The 17,948-nt window shown below is 35.1% G+C and overlaps 1 protein-coding gene across 1 annotated transcript in view; it reads right to left on the bottom strand.

The window, feature by feature from the left end:
* CCT7 (chaperonin containing TCP1 subunit 7) overlaps positions 1-17,948 on the bottom strand; it is a 154,516-nt gene that overhangs the window by 55,533 nt on the left and 81,035 nt on the right. The window contains exon 8 of the mRNA XM_090397352.1: positions 9,896-10,029. Within this exon, the coding sequence (XP_090253478.1) occupies positions 9,896-10,029 (134 nt within the window). The remainder of the gene's footprint in view (positions 1-9,895; positions 10,030-17,948) is intronic.

The following is a 17,948-nucleotide window of genomic DNA, read 5'->3' as shown; positions in this document are numbered from 1 at the left end:
TACATGCTCTATTTTCTCATTGACATAGAAAATTGACATCTATTTCTATCTGACATGGTTTATATTTCAATTATTTAATCATTTAATCAAATGATTAAATAATTGAAATAGAAAATTGATAAAAAAAAATTGATCGTGTAAGAGGCATAAGATGAATTAAAATGCAATATTTAAATTTTAAATGATTATCTAATCGCAAAATCATGAAAATAATTAATTTTTAAATATATATATTATTAATATATTTTATATATTATAAAGAGCCACCGACCCCTAGACCATCCTCAAATGTTTCTGATTCCATTATACCCCCCCCCCCCTGAAGGCTTCAGCGCCCACTGTGGGAACCTATGATCTAGAGGAACAAAAGACCAGATCCTTATTAATAAAATGATTCTCAGAAATTAAAAAAAAAAAAAAAAACTAACTTAAACATTGCACGGATAGACTATAAGAAAGCATTCGATTCCATCCCACACTCCTGGTTCCTAAAATCACTACAAATATTTGGAATTAGCAAAAACATATGTTCGTTTATGGCTGCTGCTATGAAATCATGGAAAGCAACTTTAATAGTGAATAATTAACGATTCAGAGTTGTTAGCATTAAATGTGGAATTTTTCAAAGTGATTCCTTGTCACAATTGCTTTTCAAGATTTGTTTAATGCCTTTGTCCATGATTCTGAAGAAAACAAAACTTGGATATGAAATTCCTAAACGTAATATTAAAATTTCCCATCTGTTGTATATGGATAACTTGAAGTTGTATGGAAAATCGGCCCAGCAAATAGACTCTTTACTGAACAGTTCGTATTTTCAGTCAGGACATCACAATGGAATTTGGTTTAGATAAATGTGTAATTTTATCTATTAAACAAGGAAAAATGACTGACACTATCGATTTTAACTTTGATCAAGAGAAATATATAAAAGCAATTTCAGCTGACGAACACTATAAATACCTAGGAATATTAGAAGCCAGTGATATTCTCCACTCAAAAGTTAAACAACAGGCAGCATCAGAACACATCAAAAGAGTTAGAAATATTCTGAAAACAAAACTAAAAGGATTAAACATAATTAGAGCAATGAATTCTTGGATTATACAGGCGATCTGATACATAGCTGGCATAGTAGACTGGACAAAAGAAGACCTGGATAAACTGGACCGCAAAACCAAAAAATTAATGACTATGCATCATGCATTACATCCACGAAGTGATGATGACCAGTTGTACCTACCAAGGCGAATAGGTGGACGGGGTTTGCTGCAAGTGAAACAAAGTGTGGAAGAAGAAATTAGTTTAAGAAGTTACACCGACAATAGCTCTGAGCCAATGCTTCAAGCAATTACACAAGAGAGCCTTCTAAAAGCAACAGGAAACAAATCTGATTACAAAAAAGAACAACAAAATAACAATTATGTGTATTGGAAAAATAAACTCTTGCATGGTCAATTTCTTAGAGATACTGAGGATAAAATTGACGTGAACAAGACATGGCATTGGCTACAATATGGATATATTAAAAAACAAACAGAAGGATTTATTCTAGCAGCTCAAGAACAGGCATTACAAACTAATGCGAATAAAGCAAAAATTGTGAACATCAATAATAACAGCCAATGTAGATTATGCAATCAGAAAGATGACACTGTAGAACATCTAATCAATGCCTGCAGCAAAAGAGTGCCAACTGACTATAAATACCACCATGATCAAGTGGCCAAAATAATTCATTGGCATGTATGCAAAAAATATGGCTTTCCTACTTCTGATAACTGGCGGCAGCATAAAACAGAGACAGTATTGGAAAACAGAACAGCAAAAATTCTATGGGACTTTAGAATGCAAATGGCTCGGCATTTGGAACACAATAGACATGACATCACAATTATCGAACATCGACAGGTTTGGATTATTGATATCGCAGGACCCAGTGATAACAATATTAACAACAAAGAACTAGAAAAATTATTAAATATTGAGATTTGGCAATCGAAGTTGGCCGGCTGTGGCTTAAACACACCAAAGGCATCCCAAGTTATCGGTGCATTTGGTGCAACTTCAAAGAAGCTATCCAACTACTTACAGCCAGTGGTGAGCTATGGAAATTTTAACAAAGGGCTCGCATCGTCGAGCAAAAAAAAGCCAAATTTCACACAAAAACTTTTATTAATACAGCTTGTGTACTCCTTAAACAGTATGAAGGGACAATCAACCTGTAAAAGCTATAATTTTTAAACAAATATTTCATGATCTAAACATGAAATATTTGCACACAATCATCTGTGTTAATTTATCTTACATAAGAAAATCATTTTTATCTATCAAAATATAATAAGAATAAAATCTTTTATAATCGCACGTATGCAATAGTACACATTTTTATAAACAAAATAAATTTGTTTTGTTTGCAATAGAAGATTTTATAACAAACAATCTATAAATAATAAATAAATATTATCTAAACACAATGATATTTAAATATGTTATATTTCTCTTTTGTTTTTATACTTCACGTGATAATCAACATATTATAATCCAATCAAGGGGTGTTATTTTATAGTCCTACTTATTTATATGTGATTACCAAAAGTGAATTCTTATTTGTAAAATGGTAGTAACAGTAACTATAATTTTATAATAAAACAGGCTATAATATGGCTATTATAGCCTGTTTTTATTTAGGAGTGTCCCTTATTTTAAATACATTGGCTATAATTACTCAAAAAAGGGTATATATACTTTAGGGCAGTATGGCTGAGAATAGAAGGCAATTATAGTAGAATAAAAGAGGTGGAAAAATTTTGTACATACCATGTTTTGATACTAGGATGTCTTCCAATTCCATGATCCTGCTGAAGGTTGTTTTATAATGAGGGTAGAGGAGGAGGAAGGGAGCGTGGGGGGGGGTTTACTTATGGGGAAACTGGGGCAGGGGAGAGCGTTAACGGGGCATGGATCATTTCGGTCGACTGACCATCACCGGGAACATTTTCGGAATGAGTGTAGAGCTATGTCATGACTGCAAGTTGAATCTGCCAAATAAGGGCATTTGTTGTCGCTAAATGGCCGGAGGCGTGACTTAATTTGTAAGTTCTGGATCGTCCAACATTCGGAAATTAGGCAGGGGAGGTGGACGTTGATTGAATTTTCATCGCACTTTATGGCAATAGTTTCGGATATTCTAAACCAGTGGTCACCAACGTGGTTGATATTGACCCCCAGGGGTCGATAGAAAAATATAAGACATCATTGTACGGGTAATATTTAATTTGGTTAACTTGGATTACCTCCGTCCTGAATGACAACATAATTAAGAGTAAATTGTAGGAACAGTGACATGAATAAGACCTGTAAGATGAAGCGAGGTTATGAAAATAGTTACGGAGGCCAATAAAGTAGGCCAAAATGACGTATTTACCAATAAACGGATGTCCGCGGTACCCACCCAGCCGGCACGGCAGGAGCGAGATGGCAACACGTGCACGGATGCTTATTTACTTATACTTACACGTATTCGATCTCAGTCTCATTTTTGCCATCGACATACAAGTGAGCGTTAATGTTCTAACTAAAATTCATCAACACACATATTATAATTCAATCGTTATTCATTCACGAACTAAACTTCTCTATGTTGAAGAATTGAGAAGGGCTAGTAGTAATACCAGTGATATTACTAGTGATAGTAATAGTAGTAGTAATAGTAATGTAATAATATATATTATATTATACATACAATTAACACCGTAACTATAAAATAAATAATCTAAAAACTAGCATAAGCATCTTTTTCACTTGTCCTATTATAATTACGTAATAGTAAAATAGAGGGGGTCGATAAAACATCAAGAAACTCTTGAAGGGGTCGACGGTCAAAGAAGTTTGGTGACCCCTGTTCTAAACATTGTTTCTTTGTCTTGTTTGTCTATGATTATGGCCTTGTCGATTTGGGGGATATGTTTCAGTTCAAGGATATGAGCTGCAATTTCTGTCTTCCCTGTACTCTGTGTTTTATTTTTATTTTTGATGTTGCGATGTTTTTTTGTGTTCAGATATTCCGGAATAGGAATATTGCAATCCCTGAAGTGCTCTTGTAGTCTAGTCCATAAAGACCTAATTGTAGAGCCAATGTAGGTGATGTCACAGTCTTTTTGACAAGGAAATTTGTAGACTGCATTGTGGTGTTTGAATATTTCTTTGTGTGTGAGAGATTTAGTGGGTTTTAGGAGAGTTGCAAATTTTTGGTTTGTGGTGAATACTAGCTTATAGTCTGTGTGTTTGAAAATGTATTTGTAGGCTTTGTATGTGTTTTGGATGTATGGCAATTTGATGACCATATGTGTAGGGAAGTCTGTTTTGGTTGTATTATTGTTATGACGGGATTTTGCCGTACTGTTCGTGTAACTTATTAGATCTATGGGATAGTTGCAATTTTTGAAAACCTGTGTTAAATACTTTAATTCCGTGTTAAGATAATTACTGCTGGTTGAGAATTTGTAAGCACCGATAAATTCTGATAGGATGACTGATTTTTTAACGGAATATGGGCGGTATGAATTGAAATGGAGGTAGTTTCCGATATGTGCGGAATATCTTTGTAGCTATTTTGTTATTGCTTCTGATTAATGTCAGGTTTAAGATATTGATCGATTTGTTCTGTTCTGTTTCCATGGTGAATTGTAGTCTGTTGCTATAATTGTTGAGGGATGTTTGTAAGGCGGTGATGTGTGAGTTTACCAATGCATAGAATGTAGTCTACGCATCTGCCATAAAAGGTGATGCGGGGGGGGGGGGGTGTTTAGAAGTGATTCTATGTGTGCCAGGAATAATTCTGCTAGTCGTCCACTGATGTTTTGGCCCACTGGGAGACCGAAAATTTGAATATATAAGGAGTTATTGAACTTAAAGAAGTTGGCGGATATTGTTTGATCAAGTTAATAATGTAATTCGGTGTTAATTTTGTACGTGTGTGTGTAGGGTGTGGTCCTTTGTGAGTAGTGTGTGGACGATGTCTAATGTTCTGGGGACATCCACGTTGGTGTATAATGAAGTTGCATCTAGTGAGATGAGGATGTCATCTTGGGATGGAGTAGTGTTATTTATTTTCAGGAATAGGTCGTCCGTATTTTTGATCACACAGATAGACGTTGTTAGTAGTGGTTTGATGAGTTTGGCAACAAATTTTGATAAAGGAGCTGTGGTGGTGTTCTTGTAGGAGACCATGGGTCGTATCGGATAACAGTCTTTGTGGGTTTTGATGTTCCCGAACATATAGGGGGTGCATGTAGTGGGGCGGGGGAGGTGGGGGGGTTGTGTGTCTCATGTCTCATTGTGGTTTTATCTATTTTGTTTTGACTTCTTAAGGTGTGTAGGGTGCTGTTGATTTGTTTTATGAGGTCGGGGGTAGGATCATTGTGGATTTTTTGGTAGGTGTGTTGGTCGTTTAAGACAGCCGTTATTTTGTTGTGGTAATCGGCTTTGTTGATGATGACTACAGTATCTCCTTTGTCAGCGCTTGTGACCATGATATCTGGGTTCTTTCTTAAAGATAATAGGGCTCTTTGTAAGTTGGGAGTAATGTTGGGTTTCACTATTATTTTGCTATTTATGATGTTGTTTATTTTTTGGAATATTGTATCTCTGTTTGGATCATTTTCAAGTTTCGCTTGGACTTCAATAATGATGTATTTTTTCGGTAAATATTTAGGGGATATAGCGAAGTTAAGTCCTCTGTTTAGAATGATGATTTCGTCAGGTGTGAGTATGTGATGTGACAGATTTTTGATGGAGTTGTCATGTGTGGGTCGTGAGACGGTGGTGTTTGAAAGATTGGGAACAGTATGTATTATGTATTTGGTGCCTGTTAAGACATACCATTTTTTTGCATGTCAAGCTTCAATTAACAGTGCGTAGTCGTCGATGCGTGTTTGGGTACTTTCAGAGAAAGCTGCCCATTCTTTTGGAGTCATTAAGGTTTTCAATCTACGTTTTGTATTGTGGATGTAGATTTATGAGTGCACGTGATGCCCAGTAACATATTTTTTTATTCCTGGGAACGGAGTGGTTACCGCGCACTGTAGCAAAGTTTGGCGTGCCGTTGTGATGTAGGCAATTCTTAGGGAATGTTATGTGTATTTTTTGCGCGGTGTATGTGAGGATAGTTCTCTGGTAGGTTACTTTTGTGAAGGTTATACATTCGTTGAATGTATGACGTGAGCCATGACATAGCCCAGTGTTTGGAACGTGTGCTAAAACGATATTATTAGAGTGTATTTTGTGTGACAGAGGGGGTGGAGGTATTGAGTAGAGTAACTATAATATTTTATTTAATAAAATCACTTTGTTAGGTTACCATATGAGTTTGTTGTTTAATATATTTCAAAAAATTATGTTTTTTTTTGAAAAAATAAAAAAGTAAACAAGAATAACAAGGGACTTGCAAATTTGAGAAAAATTTAACAAAGAGCTCAGGTGAGCCCCTTATAGCTCGCCACTGCTTACAACAATTAAACATCAACGAAGTGATCCCATATGACCTACAAAAAACAGCATTACTCGGAACAGTCCATGTTTTATGACGCTACCTCACAGACTATTCTTAGATTCTTGGGTAGAATCTGAATTGTTCTGTATCACCAGTCAAATTGTTGTTTAAATGATATCTTATTTTGACTGTGTATCAATTATGTGAATAAAATAATAATAATAATGCCCCTGTATTGTAATAATAAGTCTTAAATGTAGAAATAACTCCCTGGTCCATTGACTGTAGTAACGATGTAGTGTTGGTTGGTAAAAATGTGACCTTTACATTAGGGTGAAGGTCATCTAAAGACATTAGATGTCCAGGAGCATTGTCCACCACAAGGAGAAGTTCAAAGGGAATTTTCTTTTCCAAACAATAATGTTCCACAGCAGGAATAAAACAGTTCAAGAACCAAACTTCTGACATGGCAATTGTGATCCAGGCCCTTAAATCTGACTTCCAAATAACAGGAAGAGTTGCTTTAATAATTTACATGCTCGAAAGAAACTAGTTTCAGAATTATTAATTTAATTATCCTTACAGGGAGCCTGCTTGTAAGTCGGATCGTCCAAAACCCGGGGACTGCCTGTGTGTGTGTGTGTGTGTGTGTGTGTGTGTGTATATCGACAAAAATGGAAAAAAAAAAAAAAAAAAAACCTTAGACCACCCATGGCACTAACGTACCACACACACACACACACACACACACACACACACACACACACACACACACACACACACACACACACACACACACACACACACAGTGAATGTTCAAGAGAATTGGCATTGTTTCTAATGAAGTTGTTCTATCTCAGCTCTGGCAAGGTTTCAAGGGAGTGGAAAGAAGGTAAGATAGTTCTATTACATAAAAGTGGTGCCAAGATAGAAGTAGTGAACTTCAAACCCAATTAAATCAGGAGTCATTGTTAAAGTATTGGTAAAGTTGATTAAAAGTAAAATCTAACAGTGGATGGATAGGGATATGATACTCTATAGTGGGCAGCATGACTTTGTAAAGGTTATGTCCCATCTTAATCTATTCACATTTTATAATAAATGTGACAGCAGAATTGGATAAAGGAATGGTTACACAATGATACTACTGACTTTGCAAAGACATTTGACAGAATACCACATAGAAAACTATTACAAAAGTTGAAGCAAATGCAAATTGGATATGAAGCTAATAGCATGGATGGTGGAGTGAAATCTTGAAAAATGAGGGTGACTAGTAGAGTACCTAAGAGTTCTGTAATAGGGTCGGTATTCTTTAATTTGTATACCATCATCATCAAATCCCTGCCATTTACTTTCAAGGGGAGGGGGGGGGGGATGTACAGGATATGATAGTACTACATGAAAAATTTACATCATTACTAACTTCATATCTACAATTTCCCTCCAAATCGGTCTGTTACTTGTCAAGACTCCAACATTATCAGATCTTATATATCTATCGTCTAAGGCATTTTGTATCGTATCAATCCACCTATACCTTGATCTTCCTCTGGGTCGTTTTCCTGCCAACCTGGCAGAGAACAATTGTTTTGCTAATCTTTCCTCGCCTATTCTGTTTAAGTGACCATACCACCTGAGATTAGCTCTGCTAACGCATTCCTGGATGCTGACAATGTCAAGTTCTTTCCTAATATCCTCATTTTTAATATGATATTGCCATTGATGCCATCTGTTCAGGCCTCTAATATCTGCGATCTCTAGTCTTTGGTCAAGTGTTTTACTTCTGACCAAGCTCTCAGATCCATAAGTTAAAACTGGTATGAACACTGTCTTGTATACAGCTAATTTAGTGTTCTGACTAATTTCTCTCTTATTCCATATGAATTTATTCAATTGACTTCCTACCATACCAGCTTTGTTGATTCCGTCGTCTATTTCCATATTTAATTTACCATCTTCACTAAAAATTGTGCCTAAGTAACTGAAATGTTTTACTTGTTCCACAGGTTCTCCGTACAGTTGACATTTTCAACGATTCTGCCTATTTTCATTGTCTGTTTTTTTAATGCTGACCTTCATACCATATCCATTACAACAGTTATTCAATTTAGTCAGGGAATCTTGCAGACTTGTAGCGGATTTATTTAGAAGTATAACATCATCCGCATAAAGCAAAGAGCTGATATTAACATCTCCAATTTTGATATCAGGTTTAATACCACTTTCCTTCATAATGTGATCCATATAGATAATGAATAAGTATTGCTTGCTATAATGCCCCATTGACACCATATAACTGTAGCATATTCAATAGCTTCTCTATTGGCACCTTATCATATGCCTTTTCCAGATCGACAAAACTTAAATACAGATCTTTGTTATATTCCCATGATTTTTCGACTATTTGTCGTAAAGTGAAGACCTGATCCTGACAGCCTCTATTTGGCCTGAATCCAGCTTGTTCTTCATCAAGCTTTTCTTATTTAAAAATTTAATTCAGTTGTTTCTTGATGAAGCAAAACTGAGGAAAGCAATAGTTGATAAAGGTGATGTAGATATCCTGCAGGGTGATTTAAATAAATTAGGATTTTTTCAAAGGATAATGACTGTCAATTTAATGTTGCAAAATGTAAGGTTATGCATTTCAGGTTGAAAAGGTTACATACAGTATATCATATTGAAGGTACTGGATTGAAGGAAAATGATTAGGCTAGGGACTTGGGTATAAAGGTGGACTTGAGAGTTTGAAGTTTTGAGGGCATATTGCAAAAAGTGGTAAAATAGCTCAAAGGGTTACCTGGATGTTGAAGAATATGTTAATAAGATAGGAAAGTTACTAGCCCTCTTTATAAGGCTATGATTCAACCATATCTTGGTTATTGTGCACAGGTTTGGTCACCCAGGTTTCTTGGGGGATCAGGAGGATTCAGAGATGAGTGGCTAGGCTGGTGACAGGCCGAGAGTGCATGGGTTACAAAGTTTTTTTGATAGGCAAGAAAGAGGGGACATGACAGAAACTTTTAAGATATTAAAGGAGTTTTATAAAATTGATGCAAAGGAAATTTTTCAAATGACAAATAATCAGAGAACTAGAGGTCATCCATGGAAGTTGTGTAAAAGTGTTGTTAGTAAGGTTGTGCATTTTTGTGTGGACAGTGGTTTTGAAGTGGAATGGAATGCCAGAATTAGTTGCGAGTGCCATGAGAGTGAATGAGTTTAAGAAGTATGATAGGTTTGCGTGTATAAAAGTTAGTGTGGGTCTCCCACAGATTATCCAAGACACCATTGGCGATACTGTATAATAATAATAGTAAATATAATGAAAATAGTAAAATAATAGTATGACTAAAATACAAGTAACACAGAATGCATACAAAATAATTATGTAGAGATACATACCGATCAGCAAAATACTGAGTAGCAACGTCTCCAATTGCAAGTTTGGAGAGCACAACTTTAGCCCCACTTTCATAAATCTTTTGCAATTTCTGATACAAAATATTCCACTCAGCATCAACAATATTTTGATACTCCTAGAAATAAATTAAAAGAGAACTATATCTTCTTATTTGAAATACTGATACCAATTAATTATACCACTAGCATGCTTATCAGAGTTTACCTCACAAAAACCTTTTAAACTGGCATTTTCCAAATGCTTTGAGACTGACTTATTTTAAGTCAAACAGATGCAACTTCACTTCTCCCCATACACATTTCAAAACCCATTTATTTCCACATAACACAGGACAACCATCTTGTTGTTCAGCAATTCTTGCCTAGCAAATGAGTCCATAGTTTTATGACTAAATATATGTACATGGAGTATTTGTGCATAGCTGTATATGTATATAACTGATAAACAAACTTTCTTGGAACATATGCACAAAAAGTTTATATATGACAATGATTTCCAAAACTAGTAAATGGTTGGGAGATTTAATTTAATGAGTCAGTTTGTATCGCATTTCATGGCTCCTTATTATGTAATTAAACTAACACATACATCAAATAATTAATACAGTTATCTCTACTTTAGTTGTCAGAATACCATCAATGGATGGGGACAGTTCGATTTATGTTTGTACTTGCTATACATGTTGAATGTTAATATTTCACTGTCATCACACAAGTGCTACAATACATTTGTGTGTATTGTAGCACTTGTGTATGATGTATGTTCATGTATGATGGTAAACTGCAAATGGAATTTATGTTATGTCATTTCTTGGAAGTGGAAGATTTTGGTTCAATCAAGAATTTTCCTCTCTGTGCTGTCATAGTAAATTGTACATCTTTCAATCTAGAAATAGACAATAGAATAAGCAAAGTTGGTATGGTGGGTGGCGAGCTGAATAAATTTATACGGAATAAGAGAGAAACTAGCCAAACTAGCAATATATAAGTCATTGTTCAAATCAGTTTTAAGTTATGGATCTGAGAGTTGAGTTAGAAATAAAGCGCTTGATCAAAGACTAGAGACCACAGATATGAGGGCTCTGAGAAAAATTAAGAGAGTAAACAGATGGCATAATGGCAGAATCACATTAAAACTGAAGATATTTGAAAGGAACTTAATATTCTTAGCATTCAAGAATGTGTAAACAGAGCTAACCTAAGGTGGTATAGCCGCTTAAACACAATGGGTGAGGAATGGTTAGCAAAACAGATGTTTGATGTCAAGATGGCGGGAAAAAGACCTAGAGGAAGACCAAGGTCTAGGTTGATTGATTCAGTCAGAAGTGCCCGAGAAGCATGAAATGTTAGATATGGCAATACTGGAGTGCTGACAAGTAATACAGGTATCCCTTGATATATACGGTTAATTAATCCTCAATGGACACTGCATTATTCAATGTAAGAATAAGGATTCATACTTATCTAAATATTTATTTTTTTATAAAAAAACTTATCTAACGTAAATTGAACAGTGATAGCTTTTTTCCCCCTCCTCCATGATTTTGCGATAACAATCAATTTGTTTATCTAAACCATGACTAATGTTTATGCTTCTCTCTACATTTGGATCTATCTCTAGTATAAATTCTTTTGCCTTCTCAATTGTCCTAAACAATTCTTCAAGTTCTTTGATAGTGATTTCTTTAGATACATCTTCCATTTCTTCAGTTTCCTTTTCTTCTTCCTCTTCTTATGCCTGTTGATGTTTGATTCCAAGAAGATCTTCGTTACATAGGTCATTCGAATGTGATTCCAATAATTCCCGAATATTTTCTGAATCGATATTCTCAAAGCCAAGAGCACTTCCAATCAAAACAATATTATTGATAACTTCAGTGACGGGATTAATAGAACTACCAAAATTATTTGCAGATTCAAGCAAAAGATTCTTCCAGACTGCTCTCATACAGTTGGCTGTCACTTCTTCCCAAGATTCGTGAATGTTTATAACTGCTTCTTTATAATCACATTTTTTCCAAAATTCCTCTAGAGTGACTGGATCGTCTCCAGTTGTAGCTTGAATTGCCTGGGCGAAAGTTCTTCTAATATAGTAAGCCTTGAATGCAGAAATGACTCCCTGGTCCATAGGCTGTATCAAAGATGTTGTATTAGGTGGTAAAAATACAACCTGCACATTACTATTTAAATCATTAAGTGAGGTGGGATGTGCAGGGGCATTATCCAATACTAAAAGAACTTTGAAAGCTAAGTTATTTTCGTTGCAGTATTTTTCAACTGCGGGACAAAAATGTGAAGTGAACCATTCTTCAAACAACTGTTTGGTAAGCCATGCCTTTTTATTTGATTCCCATATTACTGGAAGGGATTGTTTGTTACAGCCTTTAAAAGCCCTTGGGTTCATTGTTCGATAAATTAGCATTGGCTTTAATTTGAAATCACCTTTGGCATTACCGCCAAGTAAAGGTGTTAAGCGATCTTTGGATGCTTTATAACCAGGTGTGGTTCGTTCTTTTCTTACTAAAAATCTTTTTGTTGGCATTTTCTTCCAAAACAGGCCAGTTTTGTCAACGTTGAATATTTGACGATCGTCGTACCCATTTTCTTCGATTATTTTCTTTAATTCAGCTGGATATCTGGCTGCAACATCTTTATCAGCACTTGCTCCTTTGCCTGTTAATTTTCCATTTTTCATTCCGGATCAAGATTTTAAATTTTCTAACCAGCCTTTGCTTGCAGAAAATGTTGCAGTCATATCTTGATATTTGTTTTCTTGATATTTGTTGTCGAAAAAGGCTTAAAGCCTTGAGTCTAAGATTGTTGCTGTTGATGGAAATACGCTTCTGATTACAATCTTCTAGCCAAAGAAATAGTAAATCTTCCATTTTAACCATTAATGGGCTTCTATTCCTAGTACACTGCATACTCAAAGATACAGATGCCATTCTGCCTTATTTGCGGTACTCAGTCGCTTTATTTAAAATGGCTCGTATAGTTGATTCACCAAAGCCTAGAGCTCTTCTGATGTTTGCTTTGCTTTCTCTGTTATCAAACCTTTTAATAATGTCAATTTTGGTATCCAAAGTGATAAGTTTCGGTTATTACTCTTTTTCAAGGCCATGGTTACGAAGGGTAATGCTTTACATAATTTGAAAATTACGTGATATGCGGAGAGGTCGTAAGCATACGCTGTAATACATACACATATATGTCTGTACGTGCCACGCTCTGCTGATAAATTGAAGCACTGAGGCTAAGAGTGAGTTACTAACGTTGGAGCATGACTCGTATACCACATGATCTGATCAGTTTCATTGACCAAGCCTAACGCTTTGCATACTTTCAAACTTTTTGGGCCACACTAATCAAATTTGATACTGCATATACCAAGTTCATGGTCACAATAATTTTTTGTGCACTAGTCAAAACCGCATATATCAAGGAATACCTGTAGACTAATTTGGAGGAAAATTGTAGATAGGAGATTAATTATAATGTAATCTTAATCACGTAATGCTGTCATAGTAGCCTGAACCCCCCCCCGAGTGTTCATATTAGGAATTTGATGATGGTGATAAAAAAACAACTAAACTGAATAACTGCTATCACAAATTTGGTATGAAAATTAGCAATAAAAAGAACACAGGCCATAAAAATATACTGATATGGAAAATATCAAATCCATTCTCAATGGCAAATCTACAGAACAAGTAAAATATTTCAGCAGTGGCAGCATATTACATTACTACTGGCAAATACTAGAGTGATACACAGATAATTTGAATTTTGACACAATTTTTAAATACAGCCGGATAATGAGCACAAAAATCACTTGTGAAATTATTATTTTTTTTCGGAAAGAACCAAAAAGAAAGGCTGAAATAGTTCGCTATACTTATTTATACATAAGTTCCAACCTCCTTCGACTATAATCAAACATACAATCCACGAGCTCTGGCAGAAAATGGGATATTCGGTGGATTGTCAACACTGTTTCTCTTTGTAAATGTGAAGGAAAAAAAAAAAAAAAAAAACATTTTTAAAGAAAATTACTAATCCATATCGGTGTCTTAAACATGCCAGTTCACACTTCACACACATAACACAACAGACTGGACAATGAGACTTATTTGTGACTATGGTCCAACAGAAGGTATTACTAAGGTAGAAGTGGAGGAATTTTTTGATGCTTTAGAGAAAGCAACTGACACAATGAAAAAGGAAAAGTTGGTCCTTGTTGAGGATCTAAATAGCAGAGTAGGAAATGATTGTCAGACATACAAAAATATTTTGGGAAAATTTGGAGAAAAGAGCAAATCTAATAATAATGGCAAATACCTGTTAGATTTCTGCTCAGGACATGGACTGATTCATGGACTAACTATGTTATTGTTGATAGTGATGTTTTCTCCCTGGTGCAGGACACCAGAGTGTACAGAGGATTTGAAATTAGAAGTGATCACTATTTAGTCTTGAGCAGGATAAAATTGAATTTCATATTGAAAAGAATAACATGCAAGAAAGTTTTAAAGCGAATAAAAGTTGAGCAGCTCTCAGATGTGAACTGTAGACTAAAATACACAAAGATTATTGAAGAAAAATTGAAAGAGTTTGAGAACAGGAACCAAACCTTGGAGATTCAGAGGCAAGCACTGAAGAAAACCCTGATTGATTCAGCCAGAGAGGCAGGTGGTGAAGTTGTCTGCAAAGATAGAAAAATCAGAACTCCACGGTGGACACAGGAAATTAAAGAAGAAAGCATATCAAAAGTTCCTGGCAAATAAGTCAGCTTGTGCTCTTAGAGAATACAGAGACAAATGTAAGAAAGCTTAACACTGTGTAAAACTAGCTAAACAAAAGTCATAGCAGGACTTTGGCAAGAACATAGAAAATAAATATCAAGAAGGTGGTAAGATATTCTGGAGGTTGTTGAAGAATCTTAGAAATGGAGGAATGAGTGCTGTAAAAGGAGTTAGAGACGATAAAGGTGACATGAAAATGGAAGAAAAAGATATCCTTGAAGTATGGCGTAATTACTTCGAAAAATTGCTAAATGAAACAAGCAGTGATAGCACAGTGGTAAAGAACACTCAACAGGCATACAGTCAGGAATACATATCCATACTTGAAGTAGAAAAAGCCATCAAAGGCTTGAAACGTGGAACGGCAGCAGGAGTAGATGATATTCGACCAGAAATACTGAAGTATGGTGGTATAAAAGTCTTACAATGGCTGCACTGCATGGTTCAGAAGGCCTGGACAGAGGGACAAATTCCTGATGATTGGAATTGGAAGCTCTAATAGTACCCATATATAAAAAGGGAAATAAAACTGAATGTGAGAATTACAGAGGTATTTCTCTACTGAGTGTTCCTGGTAAAATTTATGCCAGTATACTTGAGAAATAGTTGAGAAGAATAAGCTGGATTCAGGCCAAATATAGGCTGTCAGGATCAGATCTTCACTTTATGACAAATAGTTGAGAAAGCATGAGAATATAACAAAGATCTGTATTTAAGTTTTGTCGATCTGGAAAAAGCATATGACAAGGAGCAGAGAGAGAGAGAAGCTATTCAATACGCTAAATTTATATGGTGTCAATGGAGCATTATATCAAGCAATATTTAGTCTTTATTTGAGTTGTAAGTCAGCAGTTAGAATTGAAGTAAGTACAGGAAGATGGTTTAATGTTAAATCTGGTGTGAGACAAGGATGCACATTATCCCCTCTGTTATTCATTATCTATATGGATCACATTATGAAGGAAAGTGGTATTAAACATGATATCAAAATTGGAGATGTTAACGTATGCTCTTTGCTTTATGCAGATGATATTATACTTCTAAATAAATCTGCTACAAGTTTGCAAGATTCCCTGACTAAATTGAATAACTGTTGTAATAGATATGGTATGAAGGTCAGCAATAAAAAGACAAAGACAATGAAAATAGGTAGAATCCCTGAAAATGTCAACTGTGTTGTGAATGGAGAACCTATGGAACAAGTAGAACGTTTCAGCTACTTAGGCACAATTTTTAGTGAAGATGGTAAATGAAATATAGAAATAGACAACAGAATCAACAAAGCTGGTATGGTAGGAAGTCAATTGAATAAATTCATATGGAATAAGAGAGAAATTAGTCAGAACACTAAATTAGCTGTATACAAGACAGTGTTCAAATCAGTTTTAATTTATGGAACTGAGAGCTGGGTCAGAAGTAAAACACTTGACCAAAGACTAGAGACCACAGATATGAGTCCTGAGAAAGATTATAGGCGTGAACAGATGGCATTAATGGCAGTATCATATTAAAAATGAGGATATTAGGAAAGAACTTGACATTGTCAGCATCCAGGAATGCACTAGCAGAGCTAATCTCAGGTGGTATGGTCACTTAAACAGAATGGGCGAGGAAAGATTAGCAAAGCAAGTGTTCTCTACCAGGAAAACTACCCAGAGGAAGACCAAGATATAGGTGGATTGATACGTACAAAGTGCCTTAGATGATAGAAATATCAGATCTGATAATGTTGGAGTCTTGACAAGTAATAGACTGATTTGGAGGAAAATTGTAGATAGAAAGTTAGTAATGATGTAAAATTTTCATGTAGTACTATCATATCCTGTAAACCCTTTGAGGGTACATGTCAGGAATTTGAAGATGAATATCAGAAAACAATTTTCTGATATTCATCTTCAAAAAAAATATTCTGATATTGATATTCAGAAAATATGAAATCAAATTTTCTGAATATCAGAAAACAAAAACAGAAACTCATGAAAAATGACAATGTTAAATTGGATTGGTTAACACAATAATCAATCACAGCCACTGATTTCTAGGTGCTATTGTCTCAGCGCTCACTTTGCCTTGCGGGCCCACTGCCACTGGAATGCTAAGAATTTGACCTGCTGCGCCATCTGTACGTCTGTTTAAAGGTATATTATTTGTGACTGCACACCGAGGCTATTAATACAAACGTGATATAATGTGTCAAAAAGTGTCCTCTTCATGAAGATTAGTATATTGTGTTTAATTTTAGGAATCACACGAAACCAGGAAATATTATGGGAGTCTTTAAAGGGAATAAATGCAAAAATATAATATTGGCGGTATTGCTATTCTGTGGATGTGTGCCCCACAACCTGAATATTCGCCTGTAGATTTCAGCTATTTAGACAATGATCAGTGAAGTTGGTAAAGTAAAAATGAAAACAGAAAATAAATTTATATGGAATAAGAGAAAAACACTCACCTTACAATAAACAAAAATCTATGGATTTAAGCATTGGATTAGAAATAAAACAGCTAATTGAAGGCTAAAGATAACAGACACAAAAGTTCTGAGAAAAACTAGGGGGAATGAAGAGATGGCATCAATGGCAGAATCATACTAACAATGAAGATACCACAGAAAGGAACCTAATATCATTTAAGGGCACATTAGGAAAACTAATCTAATATGATATGGTAAATCATATTAGATTAGATTAAACACTTGGAAGTTCAATATCTAGTTGAATTGAAGCAGATTTAGGTCATCTAGGTCACAACAAAAACTTAAGATCAAGTTGTGACCAAAACAATTAATTCTTTAATTATCTTTCAGTTGATCAGTATGAACTGACAAATAAAGAATTTAGAAGAACAGTGTTGACAGGAGGGCTGATAATATGTAAAACCTAATTAGGAAGTACTGTCATAGTATGCTGTGCACTTTTTGAGGGTACATATTAGGAAATGATTATGATGATGATATAGAGAAAAGACAAATTGAGTAAAAGAATACATTCATATAATATTCCAACATCAATGCAAAGTTTGAGGACAAAAATTCATCCACTGTTATGCATAATGCAGCAACAGGAACCAAGTTGCAAAAGGCAATAGCAGACCATAAAATAGAACTCAAGAGGCTCTCATGCCACATATAAGCAACTGATTTTAAGAGCAAATGATATACAAAGCAACCACTTGAGTTCTTCCAAATTTTTCATAGCATTTTTCCAAAGACAGATGCTATATTCAAGATA

This window comes from Typopeltis vanoorti, chromosome 9 (genome assembly GCF_054136105.1).
Source record: "Typopeltis vanoorti isolate ZY-2024b chromosome 9, IOZ_Tvanoo_1.0, whole genome shotgun sequence".
Lineage (NCBI taxonomy): Eukaryota > Metazoa > Arthropoda > Arachnida > Uropygi > Thelyphonidae > Typopeltis > Typopeltis vanoorti.
The sequence above is the reverse complement of the archived record's forward strand: the minus strand, read 5'-3'. Positions and strand labels throughout refer to the sequence as shown.